The 25,820-nt window shown below is 39.6% G+C and overlaps 1 protein-coding gene across 2 annotated transcripts; it reads right to left on the bottom strand.

The window, feature by feature from the left end:
• Window positions 1-1,920: 1,920 nt before the first annotated feature.
• Window positions 1,921-24,713, bottom strand: ptk7a (protein tyrosine kinase 7a). 2 transcript variants are annotated; one of them, XM_057344679.1, is made up of 20 exons: window positions 24,393-24,713; window positions 10,850-11,146; window positions 10,490-10,592; window positions 10,223-10,407; window positions 8,996-9,143; window positions 8,750-8,880; window positions 8,404-8,670; window positions 7,664-7,800; window positions 7,208-7,343; window positions 6,751-6,870; window positions 5,462-5,611; window positions 5,229-5,373; window positions 5,020-5,147; window positions 4,726-4,926; window positions 4,512-4,649; window positions 4,189-4,424; window positions 3,354-3,434; window positions 3,083-3,234; window positions 2,822-3,000; window positions 1,921-2,664 (listed from the first exon to the last, which is right to left on the bottom strand). In XM_057344679.1, the coding sequence occupies exons 1-20, from the start codon at window positions 24,481-24,483 to the stop codon at window positions 2,504-2,506; spliced, it is 3,186 nt and encodes a 1,061-aa protein (XP_057200662.1). In that variant the 5' UTR covers window positions 24,484-24,713; the 3' UTR covers window positions 1,921-2,503. The 2 variants fall into 2 exon arrangements, with proteins under 2 accessions (XP_057200662.1, XP_057200663.1); XM_057344680.1 differs by lacking the exon at window positions 24,393-24,713 and adding an exon at window positions 19,930-20,009.
• Window positions 24,714-25,820: the final 1,107 nt, after the last annotated feature.

Below are 25,820 nucleotides of genomic sequence, written 5' to 3'. Positions count from 1 at the left end.
GCATATTTACAGCAAAAATCAATTTATGACTTATTAAAAGACTAATTACTTTCACCCCAAATGCTAAATAGTTGTAATTTTACATTATTTTTCATTTGCCACTATCCTAGGTTTTGCCCATTTGTCAATAAGAATTTTTCACTCATTAAAAGCACAATAAAATGTAATATGCTCCCTTATTCCTCTATGGCCCGGTTTCACAGACACGGCTTATCTTAAACCAGGACTATGCCTTAGTTGAATTAAGATAGTTATGTCGCTTTTATAAAAATACCTTTTTATATACATTACTGAGAAGAATACATTACTGGTGTGCATCTTGAGACAAAACAATGGCACTGATATGTTTTTAGATATTTATGGGCAAGTTATATTCAGTTAAGACAGGTCACACGTTCATTTTAGTCTGGGACTAGCCTTAAGACTTGTCTGTGAAACTGGCCTATATATTTTAATATGTACAAGTCAGAATAAGAATGTTGTTTGAATTTGTACATAGATATTGTGTTACACTGACTGACAATGTAACATTAGTTCAACCAAATTTATTCTCCAAAAACTTAGTTGAAACCATTAAGTATAAGACATTTTATACAAAAAAAAAGAAAAGCACATGTTAGCCAAACATAGAATAAATAAAGATATAATCTGAAAGTATTAGTATAACTTACACTGGAAAGCCTTGAAAACTGCTCCGAAGCCAAAGAGTATAGATATATAAAACATTTCAGAGTGAAAACATTTGTCATGGGCCCCTCTCTTTGGCTTCGGAGCGCTATTCAATGCTTTCCAGTTTGAGTTATACTACTACTTTCAGATTATATCTTTATTTATTCTATGTTTGGCTAACATGTGCTTTTCTTTTCTTTGTTTTTTGGGGTACAGCTGCTTTGATGCAATACAAATACAAATAAATCTTGACTTGACTATATAATTCGATATTACATATAATATCACAGTAAAGCCTAAAGTGTTGCACATTTGAAAACTTGGGCCAAATCACATGAATGTAGTCAAGTGGTCAAGTCCAATGACTGCAAGTGTGGGTATTTCGACAAAGCCATTAATTCAACAACTAACAACAAACAAAAAGAAAGAGGATTCTCACTGCAGAACACAAGATCAAGGGGGCGAGGTTAAATCCAGATCCAACTACTCCCACTTTAGATATGTCGTCACAATTTGGAGAGTTAAGTTGCAACCCGTGGTCACCAAGGTTTGCTCTTATCAATGTCATCATCATTTAATGAACGCCTGTAAGTAATGATCACAGTTATGTTAACCTAAACCCTTACCCTAAACCTAAATGTAATAAAATATGTTATTAAAAATACGTTAATAAAGTTTGTTTTTCCATCAATTGAATAACTTAAGTTCTGACTCGAGGCGGAAACGATTTCGTATCACGTGTGTTGTGGCAAAACTGCTGCAGAAATCCGTCGACCAATCAAGACGCAGTGGGAGGAGACTGGGTCCAGTGTCGACCAATCACAATGCAATGGGAGGAGACTGGATCTGGATCCAACCTTGCCCCCTGGATCTCGCGTTCTGCAGTGAGGAGCTACTGGCCACCTTGGCTGCCATGTTGGTATGCCCAAACATTCGATTGAATTCATAGAAAGTTAACAGATGTTAATGATAAAACCTTCTCTTACTTTCACTGCTTTTGTATCTTTAGTCTCCCAGTACATTCTTACAACACAAATATCTTAAGCAGGCTATTTATTTCAAGTCCAACACATGTTCACGTTTTCATTGACATGACTGGCAGCAGGATCAAATGCTGGTTAGGAAACACAGCCGTTTATCATTTACTGTTCATCTGGTAGTGTAGATACAGTGTTTCATTGTGTTCATTTTCTGAGTTTTGAACGTGTCATACACAACTTATTCAAGAAAGCAAAATCAAACAAGTTTCGTCAAAAGCAAGATTTTTATTGCAAAAGCAGAATACGCAACAGAAGCTTTTGTTCAAAATTGTCTTTTGTTTCCAGAGTCTAGAATAGCTCTGAATGTGTATATATGTGGATAGCATTGGCATGATAAAACACTCTTACTAAACAATAAAACACTTTCAATGTATAAAAACATTCAAGGCTTTTCCAAGTCGTGACATACAGCATACGAAAGTCCTTCATTTGACAGGCACTTGAAATTTGAACAATGACATTCGTGTCATTTTATACGCGTTATCTCAACAGTCTACCAGTACTTCTGTATTATATACTGTATATAAAAGAGGCTTAATTCATAAACATCATAAAAAAGTCATATAAACAGTACCTTTCTGTACATTGAAAACAGGACCTTTTAAAAAAAACTTAAGAGGTTCCAGAGACGATCCTTCCACAATATAAAACTGCTCAGTGCATGGTTTGATATTACAAAGGCACTAGATCTTAATAAAACAAAAGATGTGATGGGTGAAATCTCATTTACCCGTCAACAAGTGTTTGATAAACTAATATATAAACGGCACAGAGGGTTAAGAGTGTTTCCGGTGTCACACTTTACTTTCAGAGGGAAGCTCGCTGAGAGCCGTGACGATATCACTGAACGACAGTCGATCTTTAGGACTGCCGGCCCAGCACTTCTCCATCAGTTTATAAACTCGAGATGGACATCCCTCCGGAGGAGACGGTTTCAGCTTCCCTTCCTGCAGAGCTACACAAACAAATCCAAACCTTCAGTTCACCGTCAAGCAACCCCAAAACACAGATGGATGGGCTCTTTGTAACCCATCCTCGGGTTACTCATTGCTGCTCATTGCTAGAAACGTAGGTACATTTCAGCAAACAAGCATTAAATGATGATTTCATACCTTCAAGGACTTTGTCATCAGTGAGTTCTGCATACGGCATTTCCCCGAAACTGAACACCTCCCACATGAGCACTCCAAATGACCAGACGTCTGTCTTAGTGGAGAAATCATCCTCACAGACAGCTTCAGACGGCAGCCAGCGCAGAGGAATCCACGACTGACGGTAATGATAATACTCGCTGTGTGTGAAACGGAGAACGATCAGTGAAACGGCATCATTCATCATCATTCCTCAGAACAGCTGACATGTGGACACGATACCTGTTGTAGACGTCTTTACTGAGACCCAGAGCAGACACTTTCACCTGACGTTTAGATGAGATCAGACAGTTACGCGCGGCCAGGTCTCTGTGCACGAATCTCTGGTTAGACAGATGCTCCATCCCTCGAGCAACCTGCAGACACACCCACACCTGCACACAGAGAGCGAGCGAGAGAGAAAGCGTGAGAGCAGAGAGTAAACCCGCTCTGTGTGTGTGTGTGTGTGTGTGTGTGTGTGTGTGTGTGTGTGTGTGAGAGAGAGACGACTGACCTTCTGTTTGGTGCTGAGAGGTTGAACTTTGACCTTGTCATCTTTGCTCTTGGAAACTCTCAGGTACTGTTTCAAATCACCCTGAAAATCACACACAGCAGTAAAGTTGGGTTGAAATCTGTGAAATGTGTAGTTTCCACTCGCCGAGAGACAGACTGAGTATTTAAGAAGAATTATTTTCCACATTACGTTTAACACGGCTGATAGATTAAAAACACCAGGTGACGAAGCTTCTTAATGTCACTTGTGTCATATGTTCTACAATGTTTTCTGTGAAGAGCACTATATAGACCGTTTCATCAGACACGCACGCGCGTGCCTGACCCCCGGTTAACTTCCAGTTTGTGTTTGGCTAGTGTCTAATAATATAACTATTTATATTTTTTTATATATTTATGTTAATATTCATTTATAGTATTATTTTACTGGATAATAACTGCATTAAATAAACGTGCTATGTTCACTTTATTAAATAAACAATTGGTTGAATGGGTCCTGTAGTTTGGTCGCATATTTAAAGAAACCGTATGGTACATTGACATCTAGCGGTTGAGCTTGGTATCGCAGTCTAAATTCAAAATATTGGAGAGACAAGTTTAGCCAAGTAGCGGTTCTTCTCGGTTTCTTTTGATTGTTAGCAGAAATCATCTACAGGCGCTCTATTGTTTGTGAAAGTATACCGGAAGTTCAGTTGGGGTCACAAAAGTGCGCATACGCAGTAACGTTTGTTTACGTTGTTAAGATGAAACCGTCTATACAGAAACATGAAGCCAATCTAGTGGAGCTGACTGCAGTGAAATCTCTCTTGTGATTGGCTGTGATCAGCTGATATTACCATGTCCGTGTACTCCATGATCATGTAGTGCGGCTCAATGTCTCTGCAGATGCCCAGCAGTCGAGCGATGTTAGCGTGACTGAGTTTGGCAAACATGTCACATTCACGCCTGAAATCCACCTGCACGTGTTCATCACGCGTCTGCAGGCTCTTCACCATCACCACCGTTTCCTCCTCATCACCACCGTCACCAGCTGTCGCTTTAGCCATCAGAACGTCACCAAACTCTCCTTTACCTGCAGCACACAAACGCTTGGCTTCAATCAGCACGAATGATGCGGAAGCCCTTGTGTATGTGTGTGTGTGTGTGTGTGTGTTATTACCCAGCGTGGTGATGGTGTGCAGGTTGTTCCGGGGGAAATGAAGCTTGTCGTGGCTGCTGTGCCGTTTGGAGCTCATGTTGGCGAGCGGCATCTCATCCTGGATCTCCGCCGTCGTGTGACCATTCTGCTGAACGTCTCCTGTCATCACAGTCGGATCATGTTCATACGCCTGTCATCTGTTACCGTACGCTGTCATGTGCTCGTGAAAACTTACCGTTCAGACACTCCAGCTCTCGCTCGTCTCCGTCCTGACTCTTCTGCAGTCTCTGAGCGTTGCGCCTCTGTTTGCAGTAAAACATGAGGCCCAACACGATGATGATGTAAGCGACTGCCGCCCCCACCGACAGACCGATGGTCTGAATCATTTTATATGGAGTCTTCTCCTCATCTGCCAGCGAGTGCTGCACCGGCTTCTCTGTAAACGCAGAGAAATATATCACTGCTTCAGTTCAGTGGGACATGTGGAAAAAAATCGGCCAATTGTGAAAGCATGTTGAGTTTGACTGACCCACGACGTAGAGTTCAGCTGTAGTGTGTGCGATGTTACAGCTGTTTCCTGCAATGCACGTGTAACTTCCTGTATCCTCGGTGCTGACATCATGAATGACCAGAGAGCCGTTGGGCATCTTCTGAAATCTGATTGAGGATCAGTAGAGGGTTTAGTGATGTCACTCCTTACACGCTCACTGACATGAACACATGTTATTTAGCGCTGACCTGCTCTTGTCCGCCTCTAGAAATGTGTCTTTCTTCTTCCACTGAATGAAGGGTGGAGGGTCTCCGCTGGCCTGACAGTGAAGTACCGCGGTGTGACCCTGATATACCGTGGTATTCTCTGGCTTGAGTTTAAACACCACATAGACTGAAAAACAGGAGAGGATTGAGAGTGAATGTCTGTAGGAAGTGCAGTGCATCGTATCAGAGCGTTGTATGAAAGGTTTGTGCGTAACCTGCGACAGTGAGCTGAACCACCGCTCGGATTTCTCCCTGCTGGTTATTGGCGGCAAGACAGGTGTAGTTCCCCGCGTTTGTCCGTGTCACTCTTGTGAAGTGAAGAGTGCCGCCCTGCTGCTCGACCCACGCCGGGATATCACTGCCGTCTGCAGCGGAACAACAAATAACAACAACCTTCTATAAGAAGCTGGATTTACAACATTAATATTTACTGTGACTCTAAACATGTCAGTCACTCACCACTAACCGTAAGAGAGTGTTATACATTCATATTACTGTTTCACAAAACAAATGCCATCCTGCAAATATGGTTTCAAAAATAACCTTAAGATAAGCATGCTTATCTTCTTTTAAAGGCAAGCTTAGCATTTTTTCAAAAACACATTGGAAAACTGAATCGGGCCAGTACCAAAACAAACTTGTAGCCAATCAGCAGTAAGGGGCGTGTCCGCTAATGTTGACGGAGGTAAGAGAGCAAGCACATGCAGGTATTAATAAGACTGTAGAAAGAGCGATGTCGTATTCATTACTTAAAATCAAAGGGTCTGTGGATTTTAAGTATAAAAAGAAGGATAAAAGTCAGGCAGGAGCTATTATGACCCTGCGTCAATATTATAAAAGCTTTCCAGCAGAGACGTGTTAGGATCTGCGGTATGGCGAAGGCTTTCAGCGGAGATACGCTAGCACCTGCGATACTATGGTGAAGGCTTTCCAGCAGAGAGACGTTGGAGAGCAAGATAGTCTAAAAATCACCCCTGAGTAGGTTGCTTTGATTCGGATCAGTATGGGAGTAACATTGGTTTTGCTGTTCGTCAGAACCAAGATATGTTGTTGTTGTTGTTGTATATACAACAACACTTTTCAGAAATCAATTACCCTGCCTTTAAGGTTTCCAAAAATAAAAGGTTTTTTTACATTGTTATGTTAGAGGAATGTTCTGGGTTTGCTGGCTAAGCCCGTGTGTTGATTTTTTTCTACTGTATGTCCTTAAGGAACTGTAAAGGGCCGGGTATACTTGACTTTCCGCGTCCGTGTCAGTTTCGCACACACACGTGTCCGCACAGCTTCTTGATCATAGTCAATCACGGACGGATAGACAAGTTCGACACATGAGCAGTATGTCACCTAGTCGACTCGGCCGGTTCAACTTTTTTTCACTCATGCGCTGTTGTACGCGCTCCGTCCGCGCGGTCTAAAAAAGTGTGTGTCGCAAGTTACGTCATGCGGGCGGCGCGTGGACGGCCAGACTATACTTTGGGCTTTAAGTGTGTATGTGTGTGCAGACCTGTTCTGATCCAGCGGATGCTAGGGGTCTGTCGGCCTTTAGCGGAACACTGTAGATATCCTTCTTTATTCAGCTCCAGACACTGAAACGGCTGCGGCGTTGGTGTGAACTTTAGACGCTCTGAAATAACACAACACAACAATATAAATAACATTTTACCAATAAAGACGGTTGTACACAGTAAACTAATGTTTTCAACTTCATCATCACTTCATTTGTTTACAGAAAACTTCAGATATTTTGTAAAACTGTATATTCTGCTGTAAAAGTATCAATCATCGCATGCGATATTTTGTATGTGATGTTAATCCCGCGTGTTTGTCACATGTTTCCATTAAAACCTGTTTGTACTTGAAACAGTAAGTGTAATTCATGTGTGCTGTTTCTCATGTCCCCAGTTTCTGGGTTAAACATGTATTTTCTTATATAGAAAGCTGTATAGAAAGTGTCTGCTCACCCAGCACATAGACTCGAGCCTGAGCGTGAAGCTTTCCAGCTTCAGTTCTGCTCTCACAGCTGTACAGATGTCCATCATACACCTCCACGTTATTAATGCGCAGAGATCCGTTTGTGAACAGCTTGAAACGCACGTCCTTCAACACAGAGGAGGGGTTCAGGATCATTTTATAGCCACAGGCTACACGTGTATATTTCATCTGCAGCTTTACATATTCAACGTCATGAGTGATACACTCCCATGTCTTACTTTATATACATTACATATAAAACAAATAACAGTTGTGAGATGTGACGGAGTAAAGGAGTGTGAAGCTGAAGTAAAATGGGTCACTGTTTGAGAAGTGTTGTGTATTAAACTATAAGATATCACACATCTTCAAAGAATTTCACTGGCCTCAGGACTTGACGATTGGGTTACAAACATAATGGCAGCATGACATCATCACCGGCTCACCTCTGCGCCGATTGGCTGCATGTTACGGTACCATGTGACCTCCGGTTGAGGTGTGGCTCGAGTGTGGCAGTGTAAGAACCCGACACGACCCTCCTCCATCTGACTGTCCACCGGCTTCTCAATCCATTCCGGCTTCGCTGCACGCACACACACGACAGGTTTAATATCACAATCCAACACATAAACACACTATAGTTTAGCTTCTCTCATGACAAACGGCATTCAAATATGCCAACACATGGAGAGCGTCAAATCGCGCTGCATTCTCATCACCAATGAGATTTGTTATCCATGTGTTGCCATATTGAAATTGAGCTAAATCAGCTCTGAAAAAAGCTCTGACACAGAGCTTCTTCCACAGTGATTTAGTGATACTAAAGCTGTTTTTGTGTCATACTGATACGGACAGGCCTGTCCATTCATTCAATGCTTAAAGTCACATGACATCGCATGATATCAATTCACAAGATGAGAATACCCCTCACAATGAAGAGGAATGTGATATATATTCAAGAGTAAAACACCTCAACACAAGTGTCAGGATTAGGAAATAAACACTGGCCTGTTGCTAAATGAATGAAATTTTGGCTTTTTGTGTTCAGAAGTGTCACACACATTTGACAAATACAGCTGAAAAGACGCGATTTACATTTTAGTGAATAGAAAACATCTCTGTCAGCTCCACTACAGTCACGATGGAGAAATCTGTTGACTTCATGTGTTTGTGTTGTAAAACTCACTTGCTACAGTGACGGTCAGCTCTTGTTTTCTCTGTCCCGCCTTGTTTTGAGCCAAACACGTGTATGTTCCCGAGTCCTCACCGCGAGTCGGGCTGAAAACCAGTGCCAGTCCGTCCTGATACACTCGACCCTCAGCGGGAACCCTCTGACCCGCATGTTCCCACCAAACCTCAGGGTCCGGGTGGCCACGGGGCGGTCGGCACATCACCCGCTCCAGAGAGTCCGCCGTGAACACCTTTGACTGCCTTGGTATCATGTCCTCGATTTCTTAAGATGACGGGGAGAGAAAGTGTGAGCGAAAGAAGCACGAAATCAGGTGCGAGCAGAAGAGGAGAGTGTGTGTTACCTGCTAAGACGAGCGAGGCTTCGAGAGAGACGGGCGGCCCGCGAGGTCCCTGAGCCACACATTTATACACACCTGCGTTTCTCTGTTTCACCTGACTGATGAAGAGCGAACCATTGCTCAAAATAAAAATCCTGAAACAACAAACACAGCAGTGTTTGCTTTCTTTATGACTTGTTCTCCAGAAATCAAGCAAATATTCTGCAAACAGCTTTGTGTCATGATGAGTTGTGTTGTTGTGTGTAGTACCGGCTCTTGTTAGACAGCAGCTCATTGTCATGATACCACTCCACACTCGGCTGTGGTTCAGCTGTAAACTGACAGTGAAAGAAGGCTTCTTCATTCCTCAACACCACCAAACTCTCCGGCTTCACCAGCACCTGAGGAAAACTCTTATCTGAACACAACATTATACTTTCATTAGCAATAAAACTCAAATAAATCTAGTAAATAAATAAAAAAATCGAATAAAAAAGTTCTCTAAACAATGGTTCAATCGTGTATCAGTGATTCTGACAAAACCTTGGTTTCAAAATGTACAAAAAAAACCTCACATCAACAATTTTCCTTTTATTCTTTAAAAACAAGGAATGACATGTTTGAAAGCATTCATTTGAAAACTTTAACTGACAGTTTAACACAATTTTGAACATTTTTTACAAAAATCAGTCGCATAGCATGTTTTGCTAAAAAAGAGAGGCCACGATGGCTTAGCAAGCAATCGTACATAATAAGACATTAATGAAGTATATTTGAATAAAAAATTATACAAGTAACAATTTTTAAATGTGAAAAACTACCTGTATCGGTAATGAGAAGTTGTGTACACAGCGTAATGAGAATATTACGCTTTTAACTAGAAAAATATAAAGTAATCTGTTAACCTGACAGCCATTTGAAATGTACTGGTAGATGTGTTTCTTCACATAAAATCAAAGGTAATGTAAATATCTTTATCTTATATCAGTCATGGACACTATTTCTTCCTTTTTATTATACATGAATATTCTGTAAATTTTTTCTGTCATTTCAGAACATCCAATAGTTTTTTTCGGAATATTTTTTTTTCTGTTAATATAATCATATAATCAGGACGAGTTGCGGTTATGAGAATTTCAGCAGAAAAAGAACTAATTTCTATGTTAAAATTAGTTACCATACATTTATGCTTTGTGCAAGGTAGAGAACAAAATGATGTTTATTATGATCATTTTTGTGTTACCGAATTATGTTCTTTAAAATCTTTACTGCCATGATGTTTCAGTTGTTTCGTGAGAATGACCCCTATATGACTCAAAACAAACGTGAGTGTGAGATTTCGTGTTAAGATGATGTGTGTGTATGATCTCATCTGATGTGAGTGATGTCACGTGTATTTTGATTTTAATTTCGCTCCATGTTTATAATTTGTGCTCAGCTGAGGAAAGCGTGATATTTGAGCTCTTAAACACTGACACATGTCATGGATGTCATTACCTATGATGTTGAGAGTGAAGTTGTCTGTACTGCACACTTGACCGGCGGCGTTTTTAGCACAGCAGTGATAGAGTCCATTATCATCAGGACTGACGCTGGGCAGCATGAGCGTTCGCTCTTTGTTGTTGATTTTGTAGCTCTTCTCTGTCAGTGAATTTCTGTCTTTGTACCAGCGGTTGGTCGGTCTGTACAGGAAAAGAGAACATGCTTAGACAAGACTCCATGTGAAGAGAGAGGAATTCTGGGTAACAAAGATGAACAGTTTACCGTGGATGTCCATCTATATTGCAGCGTAGAATGACCTGTGAGGAGCTCTGAATGTCCGTCTGTGATTCAGGACTCTTCAGGGTCACCGCACCACTTTCTAACCCTGCTCGAGAGCGAGAACAGATTATCAGCGGCTGGAGAGTCATTATCAAAAACAAACTCCTCCATTCATTCGCACCATCTGTCAGCCGTCACCGCACAAACTCACGTCTCTGTTCGGCTATGACATGCAACATAAAGGAGAGCTTTGTTTGACCGCCACTCACCGTCTGAAAATAACTTGAGCTCTCATGTGGCTCTTGTTTAGTTTTCTGCACTTCACGTGTGTTTTCTCATGCCACACATGACTGCTGGACTTACACTTGATGTTGAAGGAGACCTCGGCGCTCCGTTCCTCTTCACCACTGCTGTTTTTAGAGGCGACGCATTGGAAGCTTCCAGCATCCTCTATTCTGTCGATGACTGTGAATTTCAGGTTCCCGTCCTCTATAAAGCGTCGCTCTGTGTTGGTGACGGTTTGGCTGTTGTGTATCCATGTGTACACAACACCCTGAGGATCGCTCACCTCGCAGCGCAGCATAGCACTGCGACCGTGAAGGGCGTCCTGAGACTTGGCCTCTTTGGTGAAGTAGAAAGAGGCCGACCGCACGTACGTCACTGAAAAACAAGAAAACACGTCTGAATGAAGAGCTGAGAGTGACTGGAGCTCTATACATCACACTGATGAGAGAGATGTTTCAGAGGACCACTGCACATGTCTGCAGTGACATCATCCCACTAGAGTCTCTCTAGTGTATCTTTAATCACTGAATGATGTTTTCTCTTGAGTTTGGTCATGACTTCTGCTTTTGACATGATCATATAAATGTCTCTTGACTGAAAACCATCAGCCATCATCTCTGCATTCACATGAATCTACTGTGTCATTCATTGAGATATTTTCATTCATTCATGGGCAGATTATGACAGGTCCAAGTTTCTTCAGAGCGTCTACATGACGTCTACTGCCTGACACCTATATAGACAGCTCTATAGACAGCATGTGTCAGGTAGTATGTACATTGTGTGTGTAAATGCTCACACAAACACAACTTGACAAATCATTATTCATCCACACACATCATTTAATAGGGATGCACCAATAAATACATTTTGGCCGATTACAGATAATTCTTGAACACTGGTAGCCGATAACCGATATGTTGGTCGATATACAGTACCTAAATATTAATATAACATTTTATGAGACAGAAAATTATTTTTCCCCTGAAAATCATGTACCAAGCCTACTTTACACAAATTCAAGATTATTTCACTTTTATGTGTAATGTTTATTTATTTATTATTTTATTGCTAATTATAGATGTTCTCCCAGAGCAACCCAGAAAGGTCTTCTCTATAGCCACAAGTCTAACAGCTCTCAAGACAGAAAGCATTACAGACAGCAGTGGGATTTAAAGATGGGGTAACATACTCAGTTTCTGCCAATCTCATATTAATCTTGAGTGCCTATAGAGTAGTATTGCATACGTCGTATCTTTGAAGAGTATTTAGTTTCATCAAATTTATAAAAGAGAGATACAGCTGTATGATCATTTCCGGAAAAACACGAGCTGCTGGAGGCAGGCAGTGGGACGGAATGTTAAGCATGAGAAGCCAGCACGTTTAACAGTGTGAAGAAGTCAGAATGCATGACATAGCATGTTATCCCGCCTTTAACAATATGATTTTGTTCCTATAATTTACACATTCATAAATATCTACATGCTGTACCTACATCAACAATGTTTTGATAATAGCAGTAAGTGAATGATGATGACAGAAAGACAGTACTGTACTGGATTTTAACTTTGAGAAGCGGTTCAACCAGAGAAAATGACGTTATCGGCTATAATATCATCCTAAATTTTATTATCGGCTGATACGATAACATTAAAAATGACCATTTATCTGCCGATACCGATATGGCCGATAATTTATTGAGCATCCCTAGTGTTTAACCTTCATTAGGATCTCACACGCAGCTGTTCTGACCATCACTACTATTATCACCATCACTACAAAACTGATTCATGTACGAAAGTGTTTGGGTGAAAGAGATTATTACACAGGCATGCTGCATTTTCATTGAATGTGTCATAAAGAAATCTCATCTAGACATGTGTGCCTACTTGTTTGATTCATCATTATTGATCATAAGAATCCTCAAGCATCATCTCACTTCAGCAAGTGTCCTCAACAGCTTCCGGCAAAACCACTGGAGATGATCCAACAATATTTCTCTTTATTACCAGTCTATATCTATTATAAAACAGTTCATGAAGGACATCTTAAAAAGAAACGTAAGGTTTCTTTAGCTTTAGCAAATAAAGACATCAACAGATGCTGAACTGTTATTAGAGTTGTTTCTTCTTGATATGTTTCATTTGCCCTGATGCAGTGAAGTTGCTCTCTGGCGTTCTGGATTCCTGTGGAGGAATTTGAAGTTTCTGGGACAAAGATGCCATTCATGTTCTCGCTACAGCTAAACACACATAGCACAGCAGCAGAAAAGCAGGACGGAGCCTGAAAGACACACACGTGTGTGAACTAAACCCTCAGCGGAGCGGACTGCATGACTAATGATCAAGCAGCAACCAGTGATTTTTTAAAATATTTTTATAGAAGCAAAAGCAACATCTGAAGTGATGAAAGCGATGAAAGAATATTTATTGAGTAATTAACTCATTTCTAGAGGGGGATAAAAATGAAAATTTAATTTGGAGCCAAATTAGAAGGTGAAAATGACATGAGAAACATGCCAGCGTCATAATTTTATTTTTACACAGAGATCGGTAGATCTATTAGTAAAATCTGTTAACTTTAGCAATCCTTGTCGCATTTTATGCCAATGGTGACAGCTCGAAAATAAAGAAAAGGCCATTTCCGTGTTTCTTTTTACAAAATTTGCATGCCTGTTACTCCAGAACCGTCAGAGGTACCTTCAATGAAATTTTGTAGGTGGTGCTTTGGAGCCATTTAACCACACTTTATCCTGAAATCCCCCTCTGACATATATATGCAAACTTTCATTAGTTTTCAAGCATGTTTATAGGCTCTCAAAAATGCGATTCATTTTGGAGATGATAACAAATGGATCAATTCCTCACATCATTGGTGCTCGGGCCATAATTAACAACATCCCTTTATCAAAATGTTCCTGAACCTCAAACAAATATAGAATCTTATGAATAACATACTAAGACCAAGTTAATGTGCCTCAACCCCATACTTTTTGAAAGTAACTCAGTGCCAAAAAGACACTGAAATGGTTATGTTCACGGCAGTTGTTTTGATAGATAGAAAAAGATGCATATCTAGTTTCAACATAATTTGTTCTTCTTTAAAATAAATAAAGTACCACATTTTTTCAAATTGACCCACATCTGGTTTTTGATGTCTTAAAATGTGTCCATTTTTACAGTTTACTCATGAAGCCACATTTAGATCATCATATCTCTAGAACTGAACCATATAAGGCCTTATAAATGTAGTTCCCAAAAGAAATGTAGAAAATACATAAGAATTTAAAAGTACATTAAGGTGTCTCGGGCGGTTCTAGAGTTATATGCATGCAAATTTTGTAAAAACAATTTGAAAAATGCCTTCTCTTCATTTTTGAGCTGTCACCATTGGCAAAAAGTGCGGCAAGGATTGCTAAAGTTAACAGATTTTAATAAAAGATCTACCGATCTATGTGTAAAAATACAATTATGACGCTGGCATGTTTCTCACGTAATTTTCACCCCTTCTAATTTGGCTTGAAATTTAAGTTAAAAATGTTCATTTTTACCCCCCTCACTGTAAACCCAAATGTTCAAAATAATCAAACAGATTAAGTAATGTAAACTTAATTTTATAAAAAAGTTCTACTTACTTAAATATTTTAAGTTCGTGAAACACTTTTTTACTTTTGAGTAAAGTATAATGATTATTTTTGATTAACTTGACTAAAACTCAAAAAATGTATTTGCTCCTTACTTAATTTAAACATGTTAATTCAACAATTGGTCAAGAAGGATTTCCAATTCCCAGCATGCTTTGCATCAGACTGCATTAGGAGAGTAAATAAAAAAATATGATTATTTTATATGTTTTTAGTAAAGTTAAAGACTTGTTAGTGTTTAATGTTCACTTCTCTTAGATATTTAGAAGAGTTTGACATATTTTTCAGTTTTGTGGTTACCATTGTTTAGAAGAGTGGTGCATGTGCCTAGTCTCTGCGAAGCTACATTTCACCTGTAACATGTGGTATGTTACCAGTGAGCAGTAACTGTGCTAATGCCAGTTCTGACATTAGTCTCTTCTTGCTCATTTTGGATTGCATAAGTCAAGGTTTTTGATTTATGCATATTAAGACTAAGGAACATGCAAAATAATGAAACCGAAAGAATTTAGTTTAGCTAACTAAGATTTGTTAAGAACTTTAACTTAACAGTAATCAAAATTTGAAGGTTCTGCTTACTTAAACCAAGAATCTCTAAAATTTTGAATATTAAAATATTGCCAACTTATCCGGGTTTACACTCTAGAAATTAGTGGATTACTCAGGATTACTCAATATTCCATGACCTTTAATATTTTACCTTTCATCACTTTAGATGCAAGTCATGCTAAAAAATAGGGATGCACCGAAACGAAAATTCTTGGCCGAAGCCAAACATGATGTGAAACACTTGGCCGAAGGCCGAATAATACCGAACACGGTTTCGTGTTCCTTTTTTTCACCATTGCACAAACTGAATAGTCAAAATGTGCTTTTTATAAGTTGTCTTGCTTTCAATAAAATACAATACAACTTAATATAAAATTGAGCAAAACAAAGTAAATTCAAACAAAAAATTGAGCCCTCTCCCTTCATGAATAGCCTATATTAATTAGGCCTATAACTGACTGCTAAAAGAATGTAATGCAAGTTACTCTGAACCCCTACAACAAAACACTTCATTAAAAACTGTCATTCCACATTAGGCCTATAAACTAAAAATACCAATAAACTAAAGCTCTTGGATTATTATAGGCTACATTGCAAAATGATTTGAGAAAAAAAAAACATCCAATGCAAGCAATTCTGACTGACAACCATTTCAGCTCACGTCTCTCCTCCAAACTCCGCCCACAAAAGCTGACTGTTCTCTCAGAAGGTGCACTCGTGGCCGGGATGCACACAGCATACTTTGACAAGTTGTTTAGTACAGGGAACTGTGCACACGACCACTGTATGATGTCGAAGGATGTCGCGAGCGGCAGGGCTACTGTCAGACCGCCCGCTTCCGTCTGAAGTAAAGTTACCGACCGGTAAAGACGCTTTCATGCGGAAATTTCACCCACACTGCTAAAATGTTTTCAGCAGTAATAAAGCATGCGTCTCTGTCTCTGTCTCTCTCTCTCTCTCAAATTTATTCGGCCACTTCACATATCCGACCGAACACCAAACTTGCATTTTTTGCTATTTTCGGCCGAACATTTTCAGTGGCCGAACATTCGGTGCATCCCTACTAAAAAAATCTAAAATTCGAGCCAGGGACCTTGGGTTGAGTTGACACGGAAGGAGCATTTTATGCCTGCGTTGTGGTTGAGAGCGTAGTAGTGGGTCGGTTTTGTTGTCAATTTCAAATAACATCAACAGTTTTCAGAAATCGCTTATGGCACCTTTAAAGAGTACATAACTAGGGATTTTTAAGGTCCTACTTTGGTTTATGGAGTGTCCAACAAGTTTATGTACCTAGAAGTTGTAAAAAACACTATTTCGCAATAACAGGCAGTTTTTCTTACCTTACTTCTTGACTGACTCTCAAATGATTCGTCCACGAATCATATGTCTAATCCCCTCCTTTCCGCTAGCCTAGTCTGAATTGATTGGTCAGATGGTCTAGTCTGCTGTGATTGGTTTACTGCGAATGAGGCTCATGAGCTTCATTGTTTGGGGGAGAAGAGTGAAGTTTTCGCGGGCAGTCCTAGCAAGATGTAGCCGGGACTATAGGTAGTGGCGTAAATCCGTGGCGGTTCGCGAATTGGACTAGGGACGACTCGTTTGCGTGATTCAGAGTCGACTCCCTTTTTAGCAAGCCAATAACTTTGTGATTCATTCACCTTCGGATTTACAACTTGGCAGACTGCTTACTTTCAAACACGGCAACATTACACACTGCATGAAATGTCATTTTCATGATCTCATGTTATGTACTTTTTAAACAAACTGAAGCGTAGTGTCATTTCACATCATTCAGTGCTGTCCTCTTAAAACACAACACTTCTCATCTGTATAGAGTCTGAGGCCAAATACATTGTGGGTAATAATGTGTGCTTACACACGACAGCAGAGAAGTGATGTGTACGAGATGATGAGTTTTCAACCCTTTATACTTCAGAGAAACTTCAACACTCATACAGAAGAGTTGAGATGTGATCATTCACTGAAGAGTGATTTCATGGCATGCAGCTGTTCTCCTCTCAAACACAACACAACAGCTGAGCAACATTAACACAACATTAACACAGGGTTTACATTTCATTATTTACAGAGTAACTGTAGTTTTAGATAGAGCACATTTAATTATAGAACACACGAGAGAGAAAGATCCGATGAGAATGAGTGAGATGCATTATTCTGAGTGTGTATCAATTTAAAAGGAAGCACAAAACAACACAAATCTCGATTTGAAATGAATCATGGATTTTCAGTGTTCTCTAGTCTAACAACAGGTGAAATGCCTTTGATCGACATGTGTTCTGACGCTTCTCCAGGAACAAAGTCGTCAGATCAACATCATCTTATATTCATCTGTTTTAATACATAGATCAGAGATACAATACACATTCACTTACACTAGACGTCGAGGGTTGCACAGTTTCACACACACCCTTTCTCTATGTGCTCTATGAGTCTGTGTGTGAGCTCTCGCCCTCCAAACGGTGCGGTGTGCATGCGTGTGTGTGTTCTGTAGTTGTAGTTGTGTGCCAACACTAGACTAAATGCACATGATGACTTCACAAATATGCTAATTAGCGCGTGACGTCATCAGCGCCACAATTTCTCAAAATCCTGTGGGAAACACTAAGGGGTGCTCCGATTGATCGATCGCCGATCATTATCGGCTGATAATCGCTTTCTCACTTTCTCAGCGATCTCTATAACGGGCGATCAAAAGAGCCGATCAAATGCCACAAAACGTGTAGACTATAGGTGTGTTCAACTGCCGCGCTGTGCAGACCGAGCGGCCTAAGAGGTCTGGACCGTTCAGCTCAGTCACTCACTCAGCTTTCGGCTGCCTGTCGCTCCTTTTTGTTGCACTGAAGTAAACTGATACACGTACACACTGCAGATAAATCAGTTTTATGATAACTGTGTGATAAGAGTGATAACTGCATTCTACTATCGAATTAACCCCGTAAAAATGCAGATAGTGACCACAGCATTTACCAAAACTATATGCAGTGTGTACGGAACCGAACTCAATAACTGTGTGTTTATGACGTATCTTTTCGTCTGTATGTGAGGTTCTAGAAAACAGCAGTGAAAGAAGTCTTTCCTTTCGCAAATTTGACACGGGGCTAACGTTAGCCGCTAAAGTGACAACGTTGCCAGATCTTCATAGAAAAAAACAGCAAACAAAGACAAGCCCAAAATAAACCTTAAAAATACAAATATTTTATAAGACTCAAAAATCTCTTATATCCCCAACTGACCATTTCTGACACCTAATGTGAGGAGCTTTATAATCTAAGACCAAACAACAAACATAAAAATGGATCAAATAAATGAACATGGTAACACTGCAAAAGAGCGATCTCCAACAAAATACAGCGCGTCTGTCAGTAGGGATGTAACGATTCACTCGGCTCACGATGCGATGCACGATTCTGATCTCACGATGCGATTTAATCACGATTTTTTTACAGAATGAGTTGAGGAAATTTTTAAATGAACAACTGCCCTTTTATTATTTCTCTAATGCTGCACAATTCTTTGTAAAATAAAATATATTTTATGTCAAATAACAAAACTAAATTGCAGTTTTAAAACAAATTCCAAATCAAATAAAAAATGAATAATACAAAAGTCTCTTTATTATAAACAAACTAAGACTTTGTCAGTGCTTTTCCTAACTTTTACTTTTTTAAGAAATATCAGCATATCCACGTTTACCAAGTTCGCAGACAAACAGCGGCCCCTGCGGTTCAAAACATGTACTGCGATTTTTATAACGTCTCAACCGAATCGTCACATATTATAATCGATTTTCAACTGGCTCACTGTGAATCCTTACATCCCTATCTGTCAGAGGTACTTTAGTTTAATTGATGGACGAAGCGAATCTCTTAAAAAAAAAACAGATACCAAACAGGTTATATTCTTACAGCTGCGGGATGCCAGAACATTGCTATGGTTACTAGTGTGTCAATCATCACAAAAGCAGACAAATGGAACTATCAGGGCATTGACTCACGCATTTAAATAGGGTTGTCATTCTCGAAAGTTTGCAGTTTGTACATGTTTGTTTTATTCTGTTGTTTTTCATAATTATTAAACAGTAAAGCTATGTTATACTCTGTTCCTATGGCTGCTATCATTTATGTTTACTTTCTAAAAAGGGAGAGGAATACGTTGTTTGCGAGTTGTAACGATAATGCCGTCGTTTACAAAAATGTTGCACTTTCAAAAGTTTGCGGTTTCAGTCCTCAAAAATGCTGTTGTTGTGTAAATGAACAGCCAAAACACATCAAACGTTTTCCGTTTTTAGTTGAAAACAGTCTTGTGAAACGGCCTCTAAGATGAGAATGAAGAACATACAGAAAACACTTTTCCATTACCAACTTCATTTCGATATACACGAGTCACGACAAACTACAAACTTACCATGTGTCATCTGTTTTCATAGAATGTAAATGGCATTAAAACATTGAAGTATAATGAGAACTGTTAAACAGTGAGAGGCTCTTCTCACGAGTGTTCTGGAGACAGAACGGAGCCTTAATACAAACACAAGAAACAACGTCCATACAAACAATGAGATTCACAAGCATTGTCAGGATTCAAGTCGAGTTTTCCCTCTGGAATGTGAAACTAAACAAGGCTGAAGTCTCATTAATCTGAGCCATGAACACACATTTCTTTCATTAAATCTCATCTGGACGCTGTTGTGCTGAGGGCGACTGTAACGTAAAGCACATGAACTTCAATGTAATCGCTCTCATTCTCATATCTGAACTAACACAAAACAGTCCCTCAAACTTCCCAAACTTGAATCCTGAAAGAGCTGATGTCCACATCAAACCCTCATCAAATACCACCACAACATCATTCACATAACAGGACTGGATCTCTCAGAAAACAGCCAGATCAGAGTTTAACTGACAAATAAAAGTTCATCACAAAGTAATACTTTATAAGAACTTACTGTATCACAAACAGCCATCACGATGTTGGGCCGGCATCGTGATTCCCCTGCATGATGCAATTTTCGTCATCAGGAGGGTCCGCGGTGGTCCGCACATCCCGTCCGCGTACAGCACGTTCTCAAGACAAATGTTGACAGCCAAGTCCACAGTATGACATTCTGCGCATGTGTCGAGCTCGTCCATTCATGCTTATCCGCAGTTGAGTACGATTTGGAAGCTGCGCGATGCATGAGTGCACGAGACTGAGACTGACGTAGAAAGTGAATACAAACAGTGAATCGTATCACAATGTTTCACTGTAGGCATCATCCGATGCCAATTTGGTAGACATCGCCCAACCCTACTGCAAATGTCTAATCAGCCAATCTTATGGCAGCACCTCAACACAAGTAGACATGCGCCGCGTCGGAAATCGCATACTATGACAGTACGTACTGATTTAAATTAACTACCTATCGACCGTAAAAAAACGGTACGTTCTATATAGTATGTGTGATTGTAGTATGAATTGCATCATGGGATAGAGAAGTGTCCATCTGATGCAGAAGACCATCCAGGTATTTCTCGCCTACTGTTTTGTGCATACTGAGGTTTCAGACATACTACATGACTCATACTCATTTTCGCCTACTATATAGTATGGAAGTATGCGATTTCGTACGCATGGATGGTGAACCTCAAGCATTACATTGAGAAAGAAAAAACAACCAACGAACATCATGTCAACATCAAACTGAACTTATCTCATACTAGTGTTGGGCAATATTCTCTATAGAGCTCTGGAGGTTGATGTCACGCAATCTGAACTCGGCCATTTTGGCAGGCATTCAGGAGAGCGCTAGAGCGGCTGTAGCATTGGTATTGACAGTGGTAAAACAATCATTTAAAACCAGGTGGGTTTTTTGGGAATGTTTAACCTGGAAGGGTAAGTCAACTGTGTTGTTAGCTAACGTAATCGACCCTAGCGGTCCTTGTTTGTAGGTATGACGACAAAGCAGGTTAAACCCGGTAGATTCCAAAGCTGAATATCCATTACAAAATTCACGTCAATTTTTAACACTCAGCCTTTTAAAGAGTCTCCCGAGTAGGACGATGAAAAGTTGATGAGGTAGTTGTAGATATTAGGATCCTGCATGTCAGGAAATTATAATAATCAGTTTTATAATCGTTATACTGTGTTTGTACATGTTTGAATAGAGAATTACTCCAATTGTGCATAAAATGGAATCATTACCGCACAGATTAAATCACAAATTAGTTTATTCCTCCATGTTAGGGGTGGTATGGGTTTAAATTAAATTAGAAAAACGATTTTAACAACGTGCCTATTTGGTCGTTAGGATGTGCTCATCACGTCCCAGAAACGTTATTTGGTACATTGCTGCGACAAACATGGTACATTCCAGGTATGTCTTCAGGAGGTAATCACCATGATTTTTGGAATGACTTATCGTGAGAGGAATTACATTTTTGTTGCATTACATTGGTTAAAAGGAGTAGTTCACCTTCAAAATGACAATTCTGTCATCATTTACTCTTGTCATTACAAACCTGTATGACTTTCTTTCTTCTGCAGAAAACAAAAGAAGACATTTTGAAAAATGTTGGTAACAGAACAGCACAGCCCCCTATTCACTTCTGTTGTAACCAATGCAGGTGAATGGGAGGCTGTAAACAACATTCTTCTTGTGTCCTGCAGTATAAAGATAGTCATACAGGTTTGAAATGACAAGAGGGTGAGTAAATGATGACAGAATTTTCATTTTCAAGGTGAACTACTCCTAATGCCGTCATTTCACAAGAGTTTTTTTAAAGATGTTTAGAAAATATGGCAAAAGCAAGCAGGATATAGAGGCACTTGCTGAACTGAAATCTCATGATCACGAGTAAATATGGTCACTTTTGCATCTTACACACAAGAATCACAATTACCATAAAACACTGTTAAACTCACACATAAACACAAGTCCCATCAATGACATAAGTTCTACACACATTTACATTTTCATTGTAAGTGCATTAAACAATATTCTACAAACTGAGAGAGATGTGTGACGTTATTTTCTGAGCTTGAACCTGTTACTAGGGCTGCAGGATCTGCGATATCTTATGCGCAGGATTGTCAGTGAAGTATGCTTAAATGCTGTTGCATCTGAACTCCAGAGGGCGCTCTTGTGCACAAACTCCAAATATGCTCCGCAGAAGTAGTCCCAAAACACACGTATAACTAGGAAATGCCATCTTCCTACCTTTCTAAATGGCATCTTTCTATCACTGTTCATCGAGCCTCATCAGGTATTTTCATGATAATAAAGTATATTTGAAGAGTGAGATAACTTGATGCTAAAATGTTTCAGAAATCATGTTTTTTATTATGTTCTCATGATTTTATTGTGTTATTGGCTGTATTTTTTTTAGTTATTATGGCTTACATCAAAACAAACCAACTGCACATTATAAGTAACTCAAACTCGCAGTGTTTTCAGATGCCGCAGCATTATCTACTGATCACAGAGCCGTGCCTCACCAACAAGCTGTGCATGAATTCATAATCGCAGACTTTGCGATTACATAATCGTGCTAGACAGACAGACCGATTTAAGCACAAGAACATTGGTTTTGGTCTAAAGTTAACTAGTCTTTAATGGATCTAAACTGGACTTCAATGAACACAGACTAAGGTTAAGTACTCTTATGGATGTCTGAAGAGTGTATTATCATATCAAACATTTCTGGAATGGAATTCAAGATCTCTTCTATGGCATGTAAGACATATTTAACATGAAGACGTCTTACAGGCGGCTGGAGAGGTGAATAAAGAAAGTGATGAAACAGGTCTGGTGTCAGCTGCACATGGCCAGACACCAAACATATTGAATGTTGAGAAGTTTGTAAATCAGACATGCTTTAACATGACCTCCTCCACTGAGTTTATTCAAGGTGACACACCGAGCATTCAGCCTCTGTCTAAAGAAAAGATATCTGTCTGAGTATGAGCCGGTAAACACACATTCAACAGCAGCTGTATGAGAATCCCTCTCAAACAAAGAACACTTCAGGACATCACACAAGCATTCCTGAGAAATCTGTGAGATCTCAACAACAGCTCATATTAAACTCAAGCAGCTGTTCGCTCCATCAACACATCTCTCGCTCTCCCTCCATCAAAGACACTTTTAATGACCCACTGAGACACCATTCAGGATCTCTGTGCACTTCAAGTATGTGGACGACAGGCTTAAATATGAATGAAACAAGATCCACTAGAGGCACAACAAAAAATATCAAACAAATGGAGCTCATGAAAACATCTGAGACCATGTTTCACGCTCCACACACCAGAGGAAGATATGACACTGAAAATCAAGCACTGTAACTTTACTGAATAAACAACACAAGTATCTCATTCTCTCAATCATAATGCATACATGAATCAACACGACTAAGCCTAAAACCTCAAATATAATATAACACGGGGCATGGTAAGCAGAGTCACACTTCACTATTGTATTGTATTGTGTGTGTGGGGGGGTCTGTCTGTTATTAGCATAAGAAAGACAGGCGATGGTCAGCAGATCAAGCAGAGACCTCAAGTACCTGTGAAATGTTTCTGTCCTCTCTGCTTTTATCTTTCAAGACTTCATGTAAATGTTTCAGGTTGTTGAATGACCCCCGAGACGGCCAAACACGCGCGCGCACGACCACACAGAAAGAAAGAAAGAAAGAAAGAAAGAAAGAAAGAAAGAAAGAAAGAAAGAAAGAAAGAAAGAAAGAAAGAAAGAAAGAAAGAAAGAAAGAAAGAAAGAAAGAAAGAAAGAAAGAAGTTGGAAGACTTTCTGATAAACATCATCACATTAAACGGAGCACATAACAACAAACATTTATGCAAAACACTTTGCTGTTTATCTGTCCGCTATGAGAAAACACGTTTATTCAGCTTTTCATTTCAGGCCACATACACACAAGTCAAACTTTTCTTATAGCTACTCTCTATTTAAAACACTGAAGTCTCATGAATATTCATGAAATTGAAGTTGATGTGATTGATATTCAGCTCAAGTTTTATGTAAATGATGTGAAGCACACATAGAAACAAACTTTACATATTATATAACGCAAAAAAAATGTTGTTTAATAGGCCTTAACATCTGAACTTTACAGTCCAGTCTAAACATGATTCATTCATTCATTCATTGAGTCTGAAGGAGTTCACAAGTGCTTGAAAGTTTAAAACAAATGTTTAAATAAACCATTGAGTTTAAAGTGCACAGTCTTTAGCACGAGCAGAAAACTGCTCAAATTTGCGTCCGTGCAAAACTTTGTGCTTCAAACTACAAACATTTTTCATCGTGACTGTGTATTACTATAACACACACACACACACGCACGCACGCACGAAATATGAAACACTACACACGTTTGTGTATATAAGGTAGAGAGAGAGTGTGTGTGTGTGTTTTACCTTCATTGGTGAGTGTGAATAGTATGATGATGATGATGAAGAAACTGTTCTCGTGAAGTTTCCACTCGTGTCTGTTCTTCCAGAAACCCATGATTGAAAAACACGATGATTATCACGCAAAACCTCCACGGTTCGTGTATATGCGTGTGTGTATGTGAGCTCAAGATGTCGTAAAATCCCGTTTCTTCACGAGTATCTCATGAGTATACCTGCATGTGTCAGAAGCTCCATGCTGAAGTCATGAGAAATCAATGAGAAATCAATGAGAAACGCAGACAAAGAGCCCCGCTCCTCCTGAGCTGGGACAGGAGTCGTGTTTCTCTCTCCAGTGGGAGGGGGTGCAGGGAGGCGGTGGCCTCTGGGCTCTACAGTGGGAGTGGATGGAGGGCTGGGCGCTACTGGGGGCTGGAGGAGAGAAGGTCATTCATTTCAAACGATTTTATTTACTTTCACCATAATTTCTTTCATTTGTAGTTTTATGACATGCACACAAGTTATGTAGTAGCTGAAACAATGATCAACTGTTGATCATGTCAACTGTGCTGTATTTTTTTAGCACGAGTGCCCTCTGTAGGCTACAGTGAGTCATTACATCGGTGCTTCACATCAAACCTGATACAGACCCACTGTGATTTTATTACACGAGTAAATAAAATATGAATTTAAAGTTTTTAGATGTTATTTTAAGTGGATGACAGGACTGAAGAATCAAAAGAGAGTCGTGTGAAAGTGCCCTTACAAAAAAATCCTGCAGGAAATCCTGAAGGAAAAATCCTGCAGGACCTGCACACCTGCAGATTCCTGGAGGATCCCACAGGATTTTCTTGATCATTTCCCTGTGGGACTCCTGCAGGAATCCTACAGGAAACACAAAGGACTCCTGAATGAACCCTACAGGAATCCTACAGGACTCCTGCAGTAATCCTACAGGAAAGCTAAAATGTTCAGTTCCTACAGGACTTCTGCTGGAATTCTACTGAATGTATACTCATCCTGTTGGACTACTAAAGGGATATTCAGGGCCTTCTGTATAACAAAACACTTTTAAAAAGCAATGGTATGTGTCTCCAATTTAAATACCAACAAAAAATGAAAAACGACTTCATAAAATGTTCATTATTAATTATTTATTAGTCAAAAGAGCATGGAAAGATGAGACAAGTGGGAAGAAAATGAACACCCTGAACAGAACGTGGCCCATCATTCTGCAGAAACCAATTACTCTGGACTCTGGAAAAAGAGAGACAAAACTTAGCTAATAAAACATGTATAAATAAAACATTGAATTTGCCCTCACCTCTTATGTCCACTCAGTGTTGCAGCGTAACAGTGTCCTTCTCATGTTGCCTGAGAAATATGAGTATACAGTACATATATAAATGCTCAAATATAAGGTACTGTAAATATACAGTAAGAACGGTAAATGAT

This window comes from Triplophysa rosa, linkage group LG10 (assembly GCF_024868665.1).
Source record: "Triplophysa rosa linkage group LG10, Trosa_1v2, whole genome shotgun sequence".
In the NCBI taxonomy this organism is placed as follows: domain Eukaryota; kingdom Metazoa; phylum Chordata; class Actinopteri; order Cypriniformes; family Nemacheilidae; genus Triplophysa; species Triplophysa rosa.
This window is presented reverse-complemented; position numbering and strand designations above follow the sequence as displayed.